This window comes from Plodia interpunctella, chromosome 28, assembly GCF_027563975.2.
Source record: "Plodia interpunctella isolate USDA-ARS_2022_Savannah chromosome 28, ilPloInte3.2, whole genome shotgun sequence".
NCBI classification, from domain to species: domain Eukaryota; kingdom Metazoa; phylum Arthropoda; class Insecta; order Lepidoptera; family Pyralidae; genus Plodia; species Plodia interpunctella.
In genome coordinates, this window is record NC_071321.1 from 3677739 (window position 1) to 3699324 (window position 21586).

Sequence of the window (21586 nt, forward strand, 5' to 3'; positions counted from 1 at the left end):
TAGCTTATATCTATATTACAATTCGTCTCCTCAATCGAGAGTAGCTCCTACGATGCTCACGGGATAAGAAACCTCTGATACCAACCAGTGGGTTGCCGTACTGAATAGCTGTCGGATAGAATGACACAATCCAGTTACATTTGACAACTGGACGATGTCCTAGATCATTGATTAAATCATCATTATCATATAGGATCATATCATATAGATCATATGGGATGATATATGGATGCCCTAGATCATTGATTAAATCAATGATCTAGGGATAGGGATCGTTATAATATATATCAATTTGATTTATGGAATGACCTTCAGTTTAGACGTCGTGAATGCTTTTGATCGTATTTAGCACATAATGTGTTTCTCTCCAAATTAACTTCGTACGGAGTTCCCGAGAGATTGTGTGTATTCCCAGGTAGCTTTTACAGGAAACATATTAAGGGTCACTGTAGAATGATCATGATTTGATTCCAAAATGCTGGAGTCTCCCAAGGCTTAGTCCTGGGACCCACACTGTTCATCGTATATGTGATTGATATGTTTCAAATAAGCAACGTCCTTTTCTATGCTGATGCTAATATTGATGGCGCTTTGTATTGTGTCTTTCTTAAATTAATCTAGCAACCGGACCCGGTTTCGCACGGGTGAATATATATATGTAGGTATAAACTTTCGAGAATAAATTGAAAACAGTGAAAAACTCGTAAAAATCCGTTGCGTAGTTTAAAAGAAGAAAGCTTAGAAACAGACAGAGAAGGGCGACTTTGTTTTATATTATGTAGTTATTATGTCGGTTACCTTTATCTGGTTGGCGTCAGATGGCGCCCTGATCGCGTTGTTGACGTTAAACTTGTTGTAGAGCTGGTAGTTGTTGTACTTCTCGTGCAGTCTCGTCTCCTTTATCGAGAGCAGCTCCTGGTGCTCGCGGAAGTATAGAGCTGACATCACTACTAAGCTGTAAAGTGATGAGGTAATTATTCATTGTTTCAGCTCTAGAGATTTTTTTTTTTGTAAAATACGAGTAAAAGATCTACTATCTTAAATTTAAATAAAGCACTTACCATACAGCCATAATAAAAATCAATATCGTTATGACAATCTGCAGGAATTTATTCGAAATCAATTCGCTGTTGGCATCATATCCGTCTTTCCTCCTACAACAGAACGGCAGTCTAGGGTTGCCGTATGAAAAATCATCTTCCCGAGGCCATAGAAAGTCCTTCTTCTTCGAAATAGTGCTGTAATGGTCTTCTGGCAGTTTATCGATCCGATTAACTTCAGCTTCTACGTATCTAGGCTCGAGTTTTTCAACCTTAGAATAGAAATTATAATCATAATTACTTTTTAAAAGATTTAAAAAATATTTTGTTTCACTTCTTCTTTGCTTGTCGATGACAATTCTATATGGGTAATGATCGACTATTATATACTAAATATATTCTTGCCAGAAGCGAGCTACTTCACACTTTTATTGTACTAAGAGCATCCATCAGCTTAATAACATTTTAGAAATACATATCACAAAGACTGGTCAACGCATCTCGTGACCAAAGGGCTGGAGGCTTCTTTGATCAGAGGCTCAGTAATGCAGTGCAAATTAGCAATGCTGCAAATCTTTTGGGCATATTGTCACATGCAATTTAATTTTAAATATACTTTATTTTTAAGTTGAACTAATGATTATTTTAAGCTTTTATTTTATAAAAAAAAAAACAACATAAAGTAATAGATATAATTGAAATACTGTTATTATCAAAGTGCAACACACAGTGCTATCATACTGCAACACCATGACAACACAATGTGACCATACCAGCTAAAGGCGAAACAGACGACAGTAAAAAATACTGTCTTTATTAATAAAATTAATAAAAAAAAACCTTAATTTACTGCACAACAAAACAAAAAATTACGATAGAAAACCGTGTAGCAAATTACCTTATCATCTTTATTCGAATAACGCACACAAGTTTTGTTGTAATTATAATATTTCCCGTATTTAGATGATCCGTGGCAGTTTTTGCACTGTTTCCTAGTGTATTTCGGGGAGTTGTGGCTGAGTTTCTGGCAACACTCGTGTTTGCGGATGTTGCGCGCGATGTCGCGGATGTGGTCAATTGAAATGTTGCCATCGCTTGGGATTTTCGAGGCGCTCGATATGACTGAGTAGCGGGAATCTAGAAAGTTACAATTTTCAATTACTTCTTGACAAATCAAACGATCCCATTTTTTATGTTGCCTTGTTTTCACTCAATTAAGTACATTGTAAATAATTTATTTTAAGTTCTTTTTTAATAAAATTAGCGGGCCGTTCCGGCCTCGCTCGAGATAAAACAACAACATTATACATCTAAAGGAAACCCAGAAATCACACTATCTACTGGTGAAAACAGCACGAAAATCCGTGCAACAGTCTTTCAGTTTAGTTTGACAGACGAATAGACAGGCGCAGCAAAGTACTTTGTTTTGTAATACACTAGCTGCGCCCCGGGGCTTCGCCATTGTGGGAGTTTCGGGATAAAAAGTACTATATGTGTTATTCCAGGGTATTCCAGGGTATATTCCATCCTTGTACCAAATTTCATAATAATCGGTCCAGTGGAAATTTGGTAGATTTGGTAAATTGGGGGCCCAGCAGATTTTGCGTGAAAGAGTAACAAACATACATACATCCTTACAAAATTTTCGCATTTATAATTAGTAGGATCACTTCTTGCTGCTGGAGCTACAAGAATGTAATAATTTGTGTGATCTGCGGATAAGTGACGATCATATAGCTGAAGAACTATTATATTTTGACCTTCAGTATGATCGCATCACAACAGAAAGCATAAAGTGATCTGTGTGACATGAGAAACTTACCATTACTGACACTAGAACGTGAGCTGTCCCTCCTCTGTAAAATGCTGAATTTGCAGAGTTTCTTGTTGATCCTCTCGAGCTGGTCGATCCTGGACTCCAGGTTGCCGGTCACCTTGCACAGCTCCTTGACTGCACCGATGTTCTCCATAAAGATGCGGTCCTGACGGTGAACAGTTTTCTTTCAATTGAAAATTAGAAATGGAAATAAATTTATTCCTAACTGAAATGAACAAAATGTTAATATTACAAAGGTACATTAAATATGCTATAAAAGGAGTACCACTCAGCTTGACGCCGTGACGAAGAGCCTTGACGATGACTTTCAGTGATACCAAACAAGATGGCGCTACCAGAAAAGAATTTTCGAGATAAATCCGCGAAACATATACCTAAAATTATATTATCAAATTATCAATGTCGAGATGGATGAATATTATTAATGACTGAAATACAACAAAAATATCTAATAACAACTTTAAAATATATATGATGAAACGAATAAAAATAATAATATTCTATTTGGGTATTATCACAGTACATCACGGCTATGCCGAGGTCGTCATTAAATGCTCAATCATATGACGACCTCGATGGCGCAGTGGTAAAGTTCTTGTCACTCAACCTCTCGGTTGGGTCATGATGGAAAACGATCTTTTTGTGATTGGCCCGGGTCTTGGATGTATTTGTTATAAAATATAGTATCGTTGAGTTAGTATCCCGTAACACATGTCTCGAACTTACTTTGGGGCGAGCTCAATCTGTGTGATTTGCCCTCATTTATTTATTTATTTATATATATTATTATATATATTTAATAAAAACTATTTAAGATTTGTTAAGAAATTACAATTAAATATTAATATCAAATACGTACACAATCTATTAAAAAAATTTCACGTTCTTTGTATATTAATTCCACTAGCTACAAATGTATTTATATGTTACTAGGCTTCGCCCGCGTGAAATTCTCGAACGCGCGAATTCGGAACAGTCATGATTGTTCGGACCCTAGACTCTGACGCTGAGGAAGGAGAGATATTTTCCCCTTGATTGACGTTTACGGTCTACGCGGGAAGTGAACCAGTAAATTGGTAGCTTTTCCGTGATGAAAGGCACCCTATGTCCTCTATATTTCAAACTATATGTATGCAAAATTTCATGAAGATTGATTCAGTTATATAGAGCATGAAGAGATAACAAACAAACTTACTTTGGTTTCTTATTTTGTGTACACAACATAACAGTGTTAATGTAAATCTTACAAATAGGAAATGATGTAAAAATATACTACTTATTTCTATAGAATTTTCTTTCAATAAAAGGAAAAATTTTAATTACTATTTTGCAAATTTTATCGGACTCTACTTCAAATTACTTATTATCAGAGTAAGCAAATATAAGATGTTGCCAAAAATAAAAATAATAGTGTCTCTCTTAGCTAATATCAATGTATTCCAAACTAGGTAACTCTTTCATCGCTTCTGGCATCACTCTCCTGACCTCTTGATCAATCAATCACACCAATATTTTAAAATAATACATTTTAAATTAAAATTGAGTTCGTCAATTTGTCTCGCCGAGTCGACACGCTACGAAGAATTGATGATGATAGCTCAGCTCCACACTGTCGCCGAACTCGGACACACGCCGACGCGAATGCGTGAACATTGCGTAGTTAGTATGACTGTTTTCATTTACCGCAATGAAAAACCAGCAATGTATACTGAATCCGCCGAAAGTTTGGCAAACTGTGAGGTTCCTGCATGACATGGTCAGACCATTTACCTTGTTGACAACCAAGAATTTTGGTATAGTGTCTCCATTGGGCAATGTCAGGTCCCCTGCCTCTTTCACCGCCTCTGGTATCACCCTCCTGACCTCTTGAGCAATGACGCCTGTGTCTTGTTGAGGGGCGGTCGCCGTGGGGTCATAGCCAAGCAGACCTGAATGCTCGGCGAACGACGGGTCGTAGTTGAATCTAATAATAAAAAATATAATCATTTCACACCGTATAACAAGAAAAAGAAACAAAACACTTCTATTTACACAATACTGGCTATGCATTTTCGGCGAACTCGGACAGATGGCGACGCGAATTCTTGGATATTGTGTAGTTTCTATGAAAGATTTTAATGCAATGAAATATCAGCATATTTATGTCAAACTCACCAAGTTTGGCGAACTTTTTGCCGATAAGGTAGCCGGCGTTAGTCTAGTTCTAGCTAGACAATCGTTTGTGATTGTTTAATGAATGGGTTGCGACTTTGACGTTAACTTTAACGTGCGCAGTAAAACTCAGCCTAAGTAGAATAACTGATACATCGTCCAATTTCCATTTTGTCAATGTGCGATTATAATTCAATTTTATTAACAGAGATCTAGTCCAATCGCGATCTAGTATATTTGTCTATCTAGTCTTATTGAGATGTGTGACGAACCCGTGGAATCGCACATGTCCCAAAAATGTTTTCGCCATCGCACCCTAGATGGCGCTGTTCAAAATTAAAACGCGCTATGAAGTTTCCCACCGGCCACTACGTAAGGACCCTGATGGCAGTTCTCAATTTGTCAACACCGGCTCAGTTCATCTCAGCCTACGGACTGGATGGGCTGAGGTATCCTAACCTAACCATCTTCTTGGGCCTCTTTCGCGAGTTTCGGGTCGGCTTTCGGGCCAAGAATAATTGAAACTTCGCCCAAAGGACAATGGTAAAGAAAAACAATTATTTATTAGAAGAGTGTTTTTGTGGGCGAGGTTTAGTTTTGAATTAAGAGTAGTGTTGGAGAAACAATAGTCTTAGTAGTAGAATTACCTTTTAGTCGATCGATTGAATATCGACAGCTGAAATCGTCAACATTAAAAAAATTGTGTTGCCGATTCCATCGACGATAGTTTTAATCGAAACAGACATAGCCCACTACCTTTTATTATATGTATAGATTAGGATAGTTATTATGGTTTAGTCGACAATTGTCAGATTCTTTAAATGTCAGATGAGTTTTAAACACCAGATGTTTGTATGCCCGTTTGCCTGCTTGGTATTATAAGAATAAAAACGTTAGGATAGAACTAACTTGACAACCCTGATGCTCTGGACATTACGGAGTTGCTGTGCCGTGTCCAACTCCTCAATGTTGTGTTTGGCGCGAGCATCTGATGGATGGAGGATGCGCCCCATCACCTTCAGGTTACCTGTAGGATATAAATTATAGTTTTTATTAGAGACCTTGGTACAGTAAAGTTAAAACGATTTTGGTGTTGGTTAAGACGCCTGTGGATCGAAAGGTCCCAGGTTCGAATCCTACTCGTGCCACATGTGTTTGTATACTCTAGACTCTATACACGAGTCTAGAGTATACAAACACATGTGGCACGTGTAGGATTTAAATTATAGTTTTTATTAGAGACCTTGTTGTACAGTAAAGTTAAAGCGATTTTGGTGTTGGTTATGACGCCTGTGGATCGAAAGGTCCCAGGTTCGAATCCTACTCGTGCCACATGTGTTTGTATACTCTAGACTCGTGTATAGTAATTTTCATAGACCACTAGATAGATAAAACGTTTATTTTGTCTATCTAGTGGACCACATCTTGATTCCGGTGATGGAAAAACATCATGAGGAAACCTGCACATTGGTTGAAAGTTTAGTTTAATATTTGTGTGTGCGAATGCCACTAGATGTCAGTAGTAGTAAAAAGTCCAGACGATTTGAATAAAATCTGACACCAGTGTTAGCAAACACTGGATATTAATGAATGAAACAACAACTGAGACAGTTCAGGATAGCTAGCTCTAATGTAAAGAATGTTTTTAGATTTGCTATCGACACGCAAAGAAGACCCAAGTGCGGAAAAGGGACCTGCGATCCATTCATAAAGACTTTCACATGGATCTATTAAAATATAATGTTAACAGGGTGCAGTGGTTAGAATTACATTTGCAAAGTTTGTAACTTTGATCAATATTGTTTAATCGATACTGTTATTATAAAGAGGTTAGCGTTTGTAAGTTTGTATGATTGAGGCGGGTAATCTCCGAAACTACCGAACCGATTTTAAAAATTCTTTTACCATTAAAAAGATACATTATCCAAGATTGCTATAGGCTATATTTAATTTCAAAATTCCCACGGGAACGAAGCCCCGGGCAACATCTAGTATTATTATAAAGAGTATATTTATATATATTATTAGTATTATTATAAAGAGTGTATATTTGTATGTTTGAGGCGGGTACTCTCCGAAACTACCGAACCGATTTCAAACATTCTTTAACCATTAGAAAGCTACGTTATCCAAGATAGCTATAGGCTATATTTAATATCAAAATTTCCATCGGGGAGCGTAGCCCCGGGCGATGTCTAATTTAGAATATGACGTGCCTGTGAAGGCCTAATTTCTGATAGAACGATTTGATTTTTGTTTTTGGAGTTTTGGACAAAAAGAATCTCACCATTGCAGACCAAAGACTCATCGGGCCGGTCCGTGTTGATGCCAACCCGTCCATTGAAATGCACGCTATTGTCTGATATTCCTCGCTGCCACCAATTCTCTGTGCAGTCTGACTCGAATTGGCCTGGATTTGATGCCTGGTGATAAAGACAGTTATAATATAGATTCAATTTTACCATTTATTTAAATTAATTTAGTATTTATTTAGTTTTATTCAGTGACGACCTCGGTGGCGCAGGTAAAGTTCTTGCCACTGACCCGAGAGGTCCCGGTTTCGATCCCCTGTGGGGTCATGATGGAAAATGTTCTTTTTCTGATTGACTTGGGTCCTGGATGTTTATCTATATATGTATTTGTTATAAAATATCGTTGAGTTAGTTTCCCATAACACAAGTCTCGAACTTACTTTGGGACTAGCTCAATTTGTGTGATTTGTCCTAATATATTTATTTATTTATTATAATTTTTAACTTTAACTTGCAGTGATTTATGTTGTAAATACTTTTATTCTTTTAGTCCATAGGTACCATTAGATTAAATTGTACTTATATTGAAAACAAATGTAGGATTGATTTTTTAACACCGCATTGTAAACACAAATACAAAGTAATGGTTTTGAAAACAAGCCTATTCAACCCAATAGCCCCCCCACACGTTATATTCCAATAGTCCTGCACTTTCTAAAAATTGTTCGCAAGTACATCTCCGTGGTGTGCTTGCGAGCACGCTTTGGTTTGTGTCCCACACAATCTTAGATCAAACATCTCACAAGGCGTCTACATGTTGGACCCATGGGCCCATGCAAGCCTGAAAGCACCGGGATACGGCCCGTGAAACTCTTGAGAGATAATAATCGTCATTTATTTCAAGAAAAACCATATTATGTTTGTAAAAAGTCTTAAACGATATTTTTTAGTCTATGGAATCATACAGTATATAAATTAAATTTAAAAATTATTATAATATAGATATAACTGTCTTTATACAGTTATAATTATATAGATTCAGTTTAACCACCAAATATTATGAGAATCCAAACTATTACAACACTAAAAGTAACAAAAGTTGATAATTATCAAGACTATTTACTGTGTACTTTTATTTCAAAAATCAACCGCCAATCGACTAACAATAGGGGGTGAAAGTTTGTATGAAAATAATGTGTAATCCGCTTTCGCAGAGAAATTCACAAAAAGCATATAAATACCTTTTATGAATTCAAAAGTTGGGCCGAAATAAATGAAAAACATTTTTAATTACACACTACGCACTATTAATGGCTGTCGAATAAAGACAAATCAAAGTTTTACCTTGAATTGAAGGCCTATAACTCTTAGATCTACAAAATTTGATGAATCATTGTCATTATGTAACTCTTATATCTTCAATATTGATTGCTTATATATGTACTAGCTTTTGCCCGCGGCTTCTCCCGCGTGGATTTCCCATAGGAACAGTGTATTTTTTCCGGGATAAAATATGAAAGCCTCAATGTTCCAATGGACCCGTGACTGAAAATGCGTACCAACATAACAATAATAATAAAATATATTTGACAAATCACAAATTGACTTAGTCCCAAAATAAGTTCGAGATCGAGACTTGAGTTTTGTGATACGGTACTAACACAATGATAATATGTTTTATTACATAATAGCTTTTGCCCACGTAAATAGTTATTTTCCGAGATTAAAGGTACCTAAGTACCCCTATGTCCTTCTCTATACTTCAAACTACACGTATGAAAAATTTCAAGAAGATTGATTGAGTAGATATATCGTAAAGAGGTAACAAACAAACAATAATATTAGTTAAGATTAAGATAAATTTTAAAAGGACACAGGCAGAGATGAATTTGCGCCCTATATTTTTGAAAAGAAACTTTGAAAATACTATGTAAATACATAACATGTTGAAGGGGTGTGTTAAACAGACAGTTGTGGAATTAAAAGACATTATACGCCGAGCACATTAGGATAGGAGGACATTGAAATATTTGGTAAGAAGCAAGAAAAAATAAATGAGAAGAAACCTATCTATGAACATGAGATTTACCCTGACAATAATCCTATCACTGGCGTGCGCAGCGATCGTGAAGTCAGCGTGCGCTGTGTGAGCCCTCAGTGCCACTACTAGTTGGAAGTGTCTCTGGTCAGGATTGGGTCTGCCCTTCTTCCTCATGTTATTATTTGTGGTCTCCGCGAAGTGGAGACGGCCGACGGTAACCTTCGCGCCTTCTCGCCGGAGCTCCACTCTGAAATTGAAGATTTACAGTGATTATACAACATTAAAACTAAACTACCTTAAACGTGGTAATATTCTAGGATCCACACGCCACAAAATGTTGTATAAATGACTAGCTTTTGTCCGCGGATTCGTCCGCGTGATTTCCCACGTGAGCAGTTATTTTTCAGGGATATCAGATCAGATTCAGTGTTTCGAGCTGTATGTATTCAAAATTTCAAGAAGATTGGTTGAGTAGTTTGAGCGTGAAGAGGTAACAAACAAACAAATAAACTTACTTTCGTGTTTATAATTTTAGCTAGTTGGGATATTCTTATGAATTAAAAAGTATAGTTTTATTTTACCCGTTTCCAGTTTTCTCATGCTTAGGGCTTCGGAACCCAGGGTCCACTGACCATTCAAACATTTTGCGAAGTGGAGACATAAAAGTAGGAAAGCGGACTATGGCCTTCGACGCTCAACGGCTGCGGAAGCAACCGGAAACACATATAAGTACTTACGGTACAGGATGAAATGGTTTCTTTGTTCTATCAGATTGGCTTTGTTCCACCCTCACTTCTTGACTGGGATCCTCCGCCTATCACAGAATAATTTAGTTATTAGTAACTTGTATAGATAAAATTTATTTATTTTATCTATGGGAACATTCTACGTGTGTGTATGTATCGTGTGTGTATGTGCCTTTTAGTAATATAATGTAAAAGTGACTTTGTTCTTTTTTCACGTTAAAATGAACAATGAATTATTATGAACTGGTTCTTGCCCGTAGCTTCGCCCGCATGAATTTCTCTGCGAAAGCGGTATAGGCACGATTTTCATACAAACTTTCACCCCCCCATTTTAGTAATTTCGGGGTTGAATTTTGCAAACATAAAGTAAAATCGGAACAAATAGACTTTCGCATTTTTTATTAGCATGGATTTTTGAGTGGAAATAGTTGGAAGGGTGAAGAATAATATAGGCTATTTTCTGGTGCGAGCGGAGCCCCGGGAAGGCCTAGTATTAGGACAAATACTTAGTCGATTTATTTTATAGATAGGCATAATAGAAAGCACTTTTCAAGTGTAGTAAAAATACCTTTTACGCTCTCTGGAACGAGTTCATTGACAACGTTCAAGAACACGCAAATATATATTTATCATTCAAATTTTCAACTCTTGCTAAATTATTATTATTATTATAGCTATTTAGTAACAATTCAAGAACAATTGATTGATTTAGAAGTATATAACACGTTATAATATATAGAGTTAAAATTACACTTTATATTATAAATCAATCAACAATATACATTCAATTTAATAATTATTAAATCTAATAACCTGTTATGTACTTCTAAATCAATCAATTGTTTTTGATTTGAATTCATAAAATAAACATAACTTATTGTCAAGGTAATAAAATATTGGGTAATTATTATTTGTATTACTAATCGTACACTAATATTATATTATTATAAATATGAAAAGCGTGTATGTGTAGATCAACTGGAGGATTACATGGAAATTAATAAATTTGGTACATATAATTTGGACAATTGGACAGAATCGTGTGATTTAGGTACTCTACGTGTAACTATGAGTTTTAATTATGAAAACTGTTTACCCGCGACTTCGCCAGCGTAGATTAGTGAATAAATATGACTAGACTACTAATTACTAGGACCAATATTTTTGTGTGATAGCCAATTAAGTCATTTTTGGTCATCTTTTCAGCATGATTTTCATACAAGCTTTTACCTCGTCAAAAGTCATACCGAATTTCATCAAAATCAGTCTAGTGGTTTAGCCGTGAAAGCGGAACAGACATGTTTTTCATACAAATTTTCATCCCCTAAAGCTTTCATTCAAAAATCAACCCTAAGTGACTATAGTCACTTAGGGTTGATTTTTGAATGAAAGCTTTGCTTTGCTTAAACGAGGGGACTTTAAATAAGCATACCGTCCAAATGTCATCAAAATCTGTCCAGCGGTTTAGCCGTGTAAGTGGAACAGACAGGCAAACTTTGTCGCAAGATGTCTTGGCTCAACAACAGAGAATGGACGGAAATCAAACAGTCGAACAATTATTCAGACTGGCTCTGGATAAGACAAAATTTAATAAGCTTTAATGAGCTGACGGCCAACATTCAATAATGAATACGCACATAAAGAAGTAGAAGACAGACTTTCGCATTTATAAGTAATTGTGAAGCGGTGGTCGTGTATAAGTCATGTCAGAGGCTACTTGAATAAAATCTGACACCAGTGTTAGCAATAGCACACTCTATATGATGATGATGATATAATTACGGATATTTTATTTAACATCAAACCTTAACACCGTAGAAGTGGAGGCAGAAATTGTTGATCTTCTTAAACCCGTCAGCAGTCTTCACATAATGCGGCTCGCCTTGCGTCTGTGTCTGACAGGTCACCTGGAAGTGATTCTTCTTCTGACAGACGAAAGCCTCGTCTATTTGGGAGAAGTTGAAGCCCTTATCTGCTCCGACTACGTAGGATGGCATCGGCCTGGGTAAATTAGAACGATCATCATTACACAGCGATGACAAGCCAGAATATCCATCCAAATCAATCACTTTACTTTCTTATGAAGAATAAACCTCGCATCATATGTGTACGTGTACGCACCTCGTACGTGTTGTACATCTAGTTTTTTATTTTATAAATATGTGTATATTTTGTGTGACAATTTTCAATAATTTTATTGGAAATTCAACTTTTATTTTATTTATTCATTCAAATTTTGACATTTTTAATAATGATGTAAATTCGTCCTCCTAATTTTTAATATATGCATAAGACCTATATTTGTTAATTTACGTCCTTGGAGAAAAGGCTGCGGTGAAGTTTGTTGCGCCGCTTCTTCTTCACCTGCACTTTGGAAGCCGGCAGTAGACTTAGTTTAAGTAATTTTTGACGTCAATAAGTGATGTATATCATCTTAAATTGAATAAAGAATTTTGAATTTGAATTTGAATATAATCTTCACAATCTTTATCCCTTTCTGGCTTTATGAGATGTCTATAGTGTGACAAGGAAGATTATGGACAGATTTTTTGCCTTTGTTAAGATGCGTGCCGTACGCCTGTCGCTATGTATGTTTAAATCTCTATAACTACGCAACGGATTTTGATACGGTTCTTTTTGATTGATACAGTGGTTTCAGAAAATTTATATGTATACTAGCTTTTTGCCCACGGCTTTGATTTTATATTTGAGGCATGAAAGGTCCTTCCCTATGTCCTTCTCCACACTCTAAACTACATGTATGCGAAATTTCAAGAAGATTGATTGATCGTGAAGTGGAAAAGAAGAAACAAACAAACATACCTTCGCATTTATAATATTAATTAGGAAACATGCAGTTGTTTGATGCGGGTAACCACCAAAACTACCGAACCGATTTCAAAAATTCTTTCACCATTACAAAGGTACATAATCCAAGATTGCTATAAGCTGTATTTTATATCAAAATTCCCACGGCAGCGAAGACCTGGGCAACATCTTATAGTTGATATACTTACAAAGGTTTTAGATTACAGTCGAACAGCGTGTGCCAGGAGTTCTGCTGGAAGTTAGCGAATCGTATGCACTGAAGTGGTGCATCATCCCCGGCCTCCGACCCGTCTACTGAGGGGGGAGCCGCTCGGAGCTGCGGTAGGCTCTCTGGAGACAGGGCAGCTGGACAGAGAAAGTAAATTATTTGCAAAGGACATGAGTGTTGAAAAGTTACAAGTTTTTTCGTTAGACAAATTAAAAAACCCCCGGCTTTCAACATTCATTTGGCTACAACTTTTGAACCGTTAAACCGATTTCGATCGAACATATCTAAGTAGTACCGAATAAAAATTAGCTATAAAATAAGAAAAACCATATCCAAATCGGTTCACCCGTTGATGAGCTACGGTGCCACGTAGACTGACAGACAGACACACTCAGCGGTCAAACTTGTAACACCCCTCTTTTTACATTGGGGGGTTAAAAACCTATTCGTTTTACCAACTGTAGATATGAAAAAAAAAAAAAACAATAAATAAATAATAACAAAATAATCAATTGCACTAACATAAAATTCTTCTTCTTCATCTATACTAAGGTAAGCGTTTGTGTTGTGAGTTTGAGGCGGATAATATCCGAAACTACCGAACCGATTTCCAAAATTCTTGCACCATTAGAAAGGTACATTATCCAAGATTGCTATAGGATATATTTTATCTCAAGCACCGTTATTATAAAACATACTATGCGAGAGTTTAAAAGTAGTTATTTCCTTACCTGGCTCACATTTGACTTGAGAATTTGTATCCTGCGAATGCTTCCTCTTCTTTGTACTAGGCTCTTGAAGATTCGTATACACGGGCGTCATAGATTCATGTCCTAAAGACACCAGTTGTGGATTGATCAATCCCTGGTCTAACTCATTCATATCAACCCTAATTTGGTTGTACCTGGCTTGATACGGATCTAGAATATCGTTTCTCACTGCTCTAATGCCAAGTTCAACAATATTAGGGTCAGATGGCAGTACAACTACATTGCTGAGATTATCTCGTAACACTTCGTGATCAAGATTGTCAGATTTAAGCTCTTCGTAAATGTAGCCGCCGTCTTGTTGTAGGATGTCGTGGTTCAAGTGTTCCTGAACGAGCATGTAGTCGGAACCCAGAACTGTGTGTGAGACGATCGTGTGCTGGTGGACTTGCTCTGAGGGACTGTAAGGGTTTTCTGAGCCGGAATCAGGAGGGCTCTCCGGCAATTGGTGGCCTCTGTGGAAGGGAAACTATGTTGAATAAATTTACGCGCGAGGCCGCGCGACGACATCCAGCGTTTCTTGGCATAATGGCGGGAAACCACATTGGATCGTGAGTTGCGGAAGCTGAAAGGGGAGGCCTGGGCAAAAGCCTCCCTTTTCTACTTCCACAATTTTTTTAAAAGCCTGCTTTGTGTCCCACTGTTCTCAGAAAGTTACGACCGCTGTGGCCGCGCTGTCATTACGATCCGTCAATTTTCTTGAGGAAGGAATCATTTCCGAAATTAATCTATACTATTATTATAACGAGGTAAGCGTTTGTGAGTTTGTATGTTCGAGGCGAGTAATCTCCGAAACTACCGAATCGATTTCAAAAATTCTTTCAGCATTAGAAAGGTACATTTTTCAAGATTGCTATAGGCTATATTTTATCTCAAAATTCCCACGGGAGCGAAGCCCCGGGCAACATCTAGTCGTTCATACCATTACCACAGTACAGATTATTTTAAAGTCTGATAGTAAAACTAATTCTTGTTTTTGTTAAAATTTTCAAATATGTAATGACAACGCGCCTGCAGGATTGCGCTCCGATTATTAGGTATAATATATAGCTCACCCTATCCGCCTGGCGTCCAGGGGTTGGGGGACGTAGCCCCCCTCCCCGACGGGAGCCATGTAGGCCTCCAGCTCGTCGATCAGCCCCGGACCTGGAGACAAAGACAGAAATATATAATAGTAAATCAGTTACTCAAAATAAGTGCTGATTTGGTACTAAGTACAAGCTCTTATAGCAGCTTTTAGATTTTTCATATTTTAAGTAAGTGTATTATTTGATTGATTCGAATAGCGAGTGGGTTAAAGTGGGTTTCAGTGGGAAGTGAAATTTAACATGTCTATTTGTTAGACAAATTTAAACCCCTGACTTTCAAAATTCATTTCGCTGCAACTTTTGTTCGGCTGAACCAATTTTGATAAAACATATTTAAGAACCACCACATAAAAATTAGCTATGAAATAATAAAAAAAAAACCGCATCCAAATCGGTTCATCCGTTGATGAGTTACGGTGCCACGTACACAGACAGGCAGACACACTTGGCGGTCAAACTTAAAACAGCCCTCTTTTTGCGTCGGGGTTTAAAAATAGAACTGAATTTGATGTCAAACAAAATTGCATTTATTTATTAAAAATATCGATTTAAAAAATGCTAACTACGTTTACATATTTAGTTTATTATAAATTGCCAGTGTGTTTAAAAAAATAATCGAACAGTATTCCATAAATAAATTCTTTAAAATATGTTCGATAATTTCATTTGTTTATTACTGAATTAGAAATCTTGATTGTATTGTAATATTACAATACAATCAAGATTAATTATATAATTACAATTAAATATATATTACAAGTTTTTTATTACTATATTTTTTATTAATTCCTCATTATTTTTAGTGCTGGGAAGACGGGAACGCATTTTAGCGCTTTGGATGTGAATATTACTCATATTCATGCGACTGACTTCGATAAAAAAAATCTAAAACTGAACCGTACTTTATATTTAAAAAAATGGTAAGCCCTTCTGGCATAATAGGTATCAACACTGTTTGAATGAGTTTCTTTCGGCATTTCTTCTCAGCAGTGGTCGTTCCGAAATGCTAGTAGTTTGTAGCTTTGGTAAACATAATTTGATTTATAATATGTCGTGAAAAAGTGACTGTCAAGGCCTAATTTCTGAATAAATGATTTGATTTTGATTTTGTAAGAAGATAAGTAGATAATTCAAATTCAAATTCAAATTCAAAATTTTTTATTCAATTTAGTATGACATACATCACTTATTGACGTTAAAAAAAAAAATACTTAAACTAAGTCTACTGCCGGCTTCCAAAGAGCAGGTGAAGAAGAAGCGGCGTAACAAACTTCACCGCAGCCTTTTCTCCAAGGACGTCAATTAACAAATATAGGTATAGCTTATATATATATATTAAAAATTAGGAGGGCGAATAAATAAAAATGAAAATATTTCAAAAAAAAAAATATAGAACTAATTATTGAACTAACTAAATTATATGCATTAGAAATCAAAATTGCAATAAGACTTGACAATATCCACGAATGTAGACACATAAAATCGTTATCATATAACGTGTTAAATAACTTGGAACATAAATACAGTTCATTAAACGTTTTTCTGGCAAGCTCTACGAAGCGTGGCGTCTAGAAATGCATCAATTATAATCGTTACATCATCACGATGGGCGAAAAAACAATCACAGATAATATAGTACGGTATTTGTTATATTTGTTCGGGTTCCGTAGAATTAATTGACCGAGCGAGCGAAGCGAACGTGGTCTACAATTCGACTTGGGGCAAAAATACTTTTTTGTATGTTTGTAACGCGATAACTTACGAACAGTTTGTCTGATTTTGATGAAATTTAAAAGGTATGTAGGATCTGCTAATAGAATCTTTATGTACGTGGGGCATCAAAATAGGTTAAGTCGTTTTTGAAATATTCGCATTTTTGTAAAAAAAATATTGTGTTCGCGAGGCTTCGCAGCGAACAACTAGTGTTAAGAACGTTCAAGTAGGACTTCCACGTTTAAAGATCTCAACTAATATTATTAATGCGAAAGTAAGTTTGTTTGTTACCTCTTCACGCTTTTTCTTCTCGGACAATCTTCTTGAAATTTCTCATAGATACAGTTAAGAATACGAAAAGGGACGTAGGCTACGTTTCATTCCGGAAAAATGTACTTTTTCCTGAAAAATTCACGCAGGCGAAACCGCGGATCAAAGCTAGTTGAGATAATATTTATTAGAAAATCATTGAAATCATACATGTTACAATTATAACCTGCAATTTTTAACCATATAAATCATTGTGCAAATACAATAAAAAAAAATAAAACTATAAAAAAATCAGCAGCCAAAAATTGAACGGTGTTTCTCAGAGCGTTTCAACAGCTGCGGTCGTGAATATTTCACAAACTACTTAATCGATTTTGATGCCCCGCGAATTTAAAAATTCTATTGACAGATCCTACATACCTTTTAAATTTCATTAAAATCGGACCAACGGTTCGAAAGTTATCGCGCGAACATACAAAAAATGTATTTTTGACATTTGACACATGACTGAGATAGAGTGACATGTTGCGCGTCTAATGTTCCCTAGCGTATTCGTGGCTATAATCTCGAGATTATGTCCATGCTTGTAAGGTTTCGTGCTATTCTAGAGGATCTCTGAAATCTCAACTGACATTGAAAATCAGTGAAAGGCGGTTCACTGACTGACGAGGTGCGTACCCGATGAGGGAAACAGATTTACCAGGAATATTATCGCATTTGTTATATCTACATACTTATCTTTGCATATTTCAAAAGTCCTCAGCAGCGTCTGTGTGTCTGTCTGTTCGCGATGAACTGATAAATGACGATGATGATGAATGACGACCTCGGTGGCGCAGTGGTAAGGTTCTTGCCACTGAGCCGAGAGGTCCCGGGTTCCATCCCCGGTCGGGTCATGGTGGAAAATGATCTTTTTCTGATTGGCCCGGGTCTTGGATGTTTATCTATATATGTATATGTTATAAAATATAGTATCGTTGAGTTAGTATCCCATAACACAAGTCTCGAACTTACTTTGGGGCTAGCTCAATCTGTGTGATTTGTCCTATTATATATTTATTATTTATTTATAACTAAAATACTTCATGCGGTTTTCGCCAACAGATAGTGTGATTCCTTAAGAAGGTATAGTGTACAATTCACTATATTTTTACCCGTGAGAAGCCGGAACAGAATGGCAGAAGGCAAACCCAAGAAGTGATGGCTTGATGTCGTCAAGGATGATATGCGTGACAATGGTCTGACAACTAGGGATGCCGACGACCGTGCGAAGTGGAAACGGATAAGTGGGAAAGCGGATTCTGGGTTTCGACGCTCAGCGACTAAGGAGGAACCGGGGATACGCTCAAATGAGAGTGGGAGGTAAACCAATCTGAACTCCGTCGTATAACGACGCACATGAATGAATATTTCGTAATTAGTTTCTATGAGAGCTTTTGAAGCGGTTTTGGCCTGAAGGTTAAGACCGCTTGTGAACCGAAAGGTTCCAAGTTCGAATCCTACTCGTGCCACATGAGTTTGTATACCAATCTGACACTCATGTGTTAATAGTTTTCATCGACCACCACTTGCTTCCGACGAAGGAAAACATCGCGAGGAAACCTGCACACTGGTTGATTATCAACTTGTGTATGAAATGGAGAAGGCTTATACCACACACATACCACTCCAATATTAGTACCAAGAAAGTCGTTATGTGTTTTTAATTCCACGTAATGACCACGACCTGAGGAATACGACGACGAGAGTATTTACCGCAATGCGTCCCAAATTCGCCGAAGTCAACTTCTTTTTGCAATCAATTTTAAATCCCATTTAATTACGTCCCGTTTCCACCGTTCACATATTCTCACAATAGGTCAATTTAGGACAGGTGATTGGAAAACTTGAAAACAGATGCATTTTCACAGTTGACCAGACAGACTTGACAGGGGGTAGTTTGCAATTAAATTACCCTGATAGCTTGTGTGTTCAACCGTGAAATTTATTATGCGGGGGTTGAGGAAAACGGTAAATAAGTACGGTCAACTGTTTAAATATAGGTTGCATTGTTGTGAATAATTTTTGATTTTGTGTTAAAAAAGAAGAGTCTAGAGATCCGATTTTGCAAAATGGATATTTTGGAAAACACATGCTATCGCCACTGAGCTCGTATGTAACGGCGATAGTGCGATAGAGACAGCGAGAGTTAGATATTTTTTTTGAACAAATCAACGTTACTAGAAACTGCAAAGGGTATTGTTTTTCGCGCGTATCTTGTATGTATGTAAGAAATACTTTTTATTACCTCATATATCCAAAACCGCTGAACGGATTTACATAATTGAGTTATTTATTTATTTATCAATTTATGTACAAAAATATAAATTACATTGTAAAAATGAGTACAAGGTAGCTACGTATTTCAAATGAAATCTCTTCCAGTAGACCCGTGTGTTATTGTTACATTCGTCTTAGCTGCCAAAGTGAGAGAAAGTTTTTAGATATGTGACGTTAAAAACACAACCAAATTAAATGGCTCAACACAAGAATACTTAAGCAGGCGGGATTTTTTATAACAGGGTAGTACTTTTCCATCACATTGTTTTAATCACTGGAAACTCTAAAATTACTCTTGTTTTTCGTTATAATGCTGAAGATATATTAACCAGAATTAGACTAGCGGATTCTAGGCTTCAACGATCAATGGCTAGGGAAGAAACCGGGAATAAGAGAGAGAGATTAATAAATACAATAGCATTTTAAGAGGGAGAGATTACTCATCTCATTGATTGAGCGTCATTGATTATAATAATTTATTTACGTGTATCTTGTAACAAATAAAATAATATTAAAAAATTAGAAAAACACGCTTTTATAAGTACACGTAAAATTCAAAATATCATGGTCAAGGTTCATTAAAACATCCTTCTAACAAGTCCAAACACAGCTATGATACGATGTTCCATCATGAAGATCCAGCTCATATCTTCCGGCTCCATCATCAGATTAGCTCGACAGCGCCATATTATTGTATTGTCATCAGAACTACATACAGCTGCCGATTTTCATGACGCTGCTATCCTTGGATGATGGTTAAATTAGTTACTTTAGATTCTGTTATATAGTTTCTTACATACATACTTACAGTCCGACCTAATAAAAGCGTGTTGAAAACAAGCGTTCTATGAAAAATCTATCTTTGATAATAATATTCCTATTACGTCATAACTTTGTGTGATATCGAAATGTACAGAGAGCCACAGATCAAGTGAGCTCAACTGTTACCTAATGGATTTTAAATGAATGACGCCTTTCGTCAACAGAACAGACAGACAGACTTTCGCATGTATAAGTTTACTATGGATTACATTATATCACGATGTTTAATTATTGTTTAATTATTGACCGAGCGAGAAAAGCGTGCGAGGTGTACAAGTCAACTTGGGGCATAAAAATACATTTTTTGTATGTATAATGTATGTTTGTAACGCGATAACTTTCGAACCGTTGGTCTGATTTTAATGAAATTTAAAAGGTATGTAGGATATGTCAATAGAATTTTTAAGATCGTAAGGCATCAAAATCGGTTAAGTAGTTTTTGAAATATTCACAATTTTGTATATATATTAACGCAACCGATTTTGATGCGAGTTTTAATAGATAGTGCGATTCCTGAGAATGGTTTATGTGTATTATTATGGCTTTACTCGAGCGAAGCCGGGGCTGACCGCTAGTCAGTTGCCTTCTCCATTCCACAGACAAGTTAATAATCAACCAGTGTACAGGTTTCCTCACGATGTTTTCCTTCACCGGAAGCAAGTGGTGGTCGATGAAAATTAAGTACTATATATATGAGTCAGATTGGTATACAAACTCATGTGGCACGAGAAGGATTCGAACCTGGGACCTTTCGATCTACCTGCGGGCGTCATAATTATTACTCCACCACTACGCCGATTTGCAGTGCACTGTACTAAAATTATCACTATCAAAGTATAGTGTTACACATGCGTGAATATCTGTTAGACTGAAGTTCAGACGAAATGGTTTAGCTGATAATAGAAGCATAATCTTTTGACGGATGTAACTGAATGATATTTTATATTATGTGAATAAATTTTGCCCATATATTAATTTAGTTTCACTTGACTCCACGTAATTTTGGCTGATTGTAATTGATAAAGTTTATAATTAGTTTATGATAAAGTCCTCATATTTACACCACAGGGTTTCGATTCTGTAAGTGACGTCGAAAAACTCACGTCGGATTCCGCGTTAATTTGCATTCTGTAAAACTCACTCGAACACTAGCGCTACACTTGCGGGTGCGTCGGCGAGTTGAACTAAACTCACTCCGGAATTTTGACAAATATGTATGAGAAGACGCACAAATTTGTACACAGTACTACTATAACAATTTACCTATATATTTAATTTTAATTTATTTTTTAATTCTCTTTCTAATTTTTTTCATTATTTTTTAAATACACCTAAGAATTTTATATTGGCCACCGATTTGCGTCAAAAATCAGCGTTATAACTTATTAGCCCTAGCATATACGAGTATGTAGCTGAGCTGGGATCCATTTTGGCACGATTATATTAGTATGCAAACTATATGTGATACCTACTTACCTTACGTAAATTTTATTTACGTTGTCA

The 21586-nt window shown here is 36.4% G+C and overlaps 1 protein-coding gene across 2 annotated transcripts in view; it reads right to left on the reverse strand.

Annotated features, from left to right (window-relative positions):
• The window catches only part of LOC128681784 (uncharacterized protein), a 58518-nt gene that overhangs the window by 17513 nt on the left and 19419 nt on the right, over positions 1-21586 (reverse strand). For both annotated transcript variants that reach the window (XM_053765955.2, XM_053765954.2), the window contains exons 2-14: positions 14927-15017; positions 13836-14326; positions 13085-13241; positions 11873-12068; positions 10059-10135; positions 9370-9568; positions 7316-7451; positions 5938-6055; positions 4648-4840; positions 2863-3022; positions 1939-2177; positions 1062-1312; positions 799-955 (exon numbers count right to left, since the gene is read on the reverse strand). In XM_053765955.2, the coding sequence (XP_053621930.1) occupies positions 799-955; positions 1062-1312; positions 1939-2177; positions 2863-3022; positions 4648-4840; positions 5938-6055; positions 7316-7451; positions 9370-9568; positions 10059-10135; positions 11873-12068; positions 13085-13241; positions 13836-14326; positions 14927-15017 (2465 nt within the window). The remainder of the gene's footprint in view (positions 1-798; positions 956-1061; positions 1313-1938; positions 2178-2862; positions 3023-4647; positions 4841-5937; positions 6056-7315; positions 7452-9369; positions 9569-10058; positions 10136-11872; positions 12069-13084; positions 13242-13835; positions 14327-14926; positions 15018-21586) is intronic.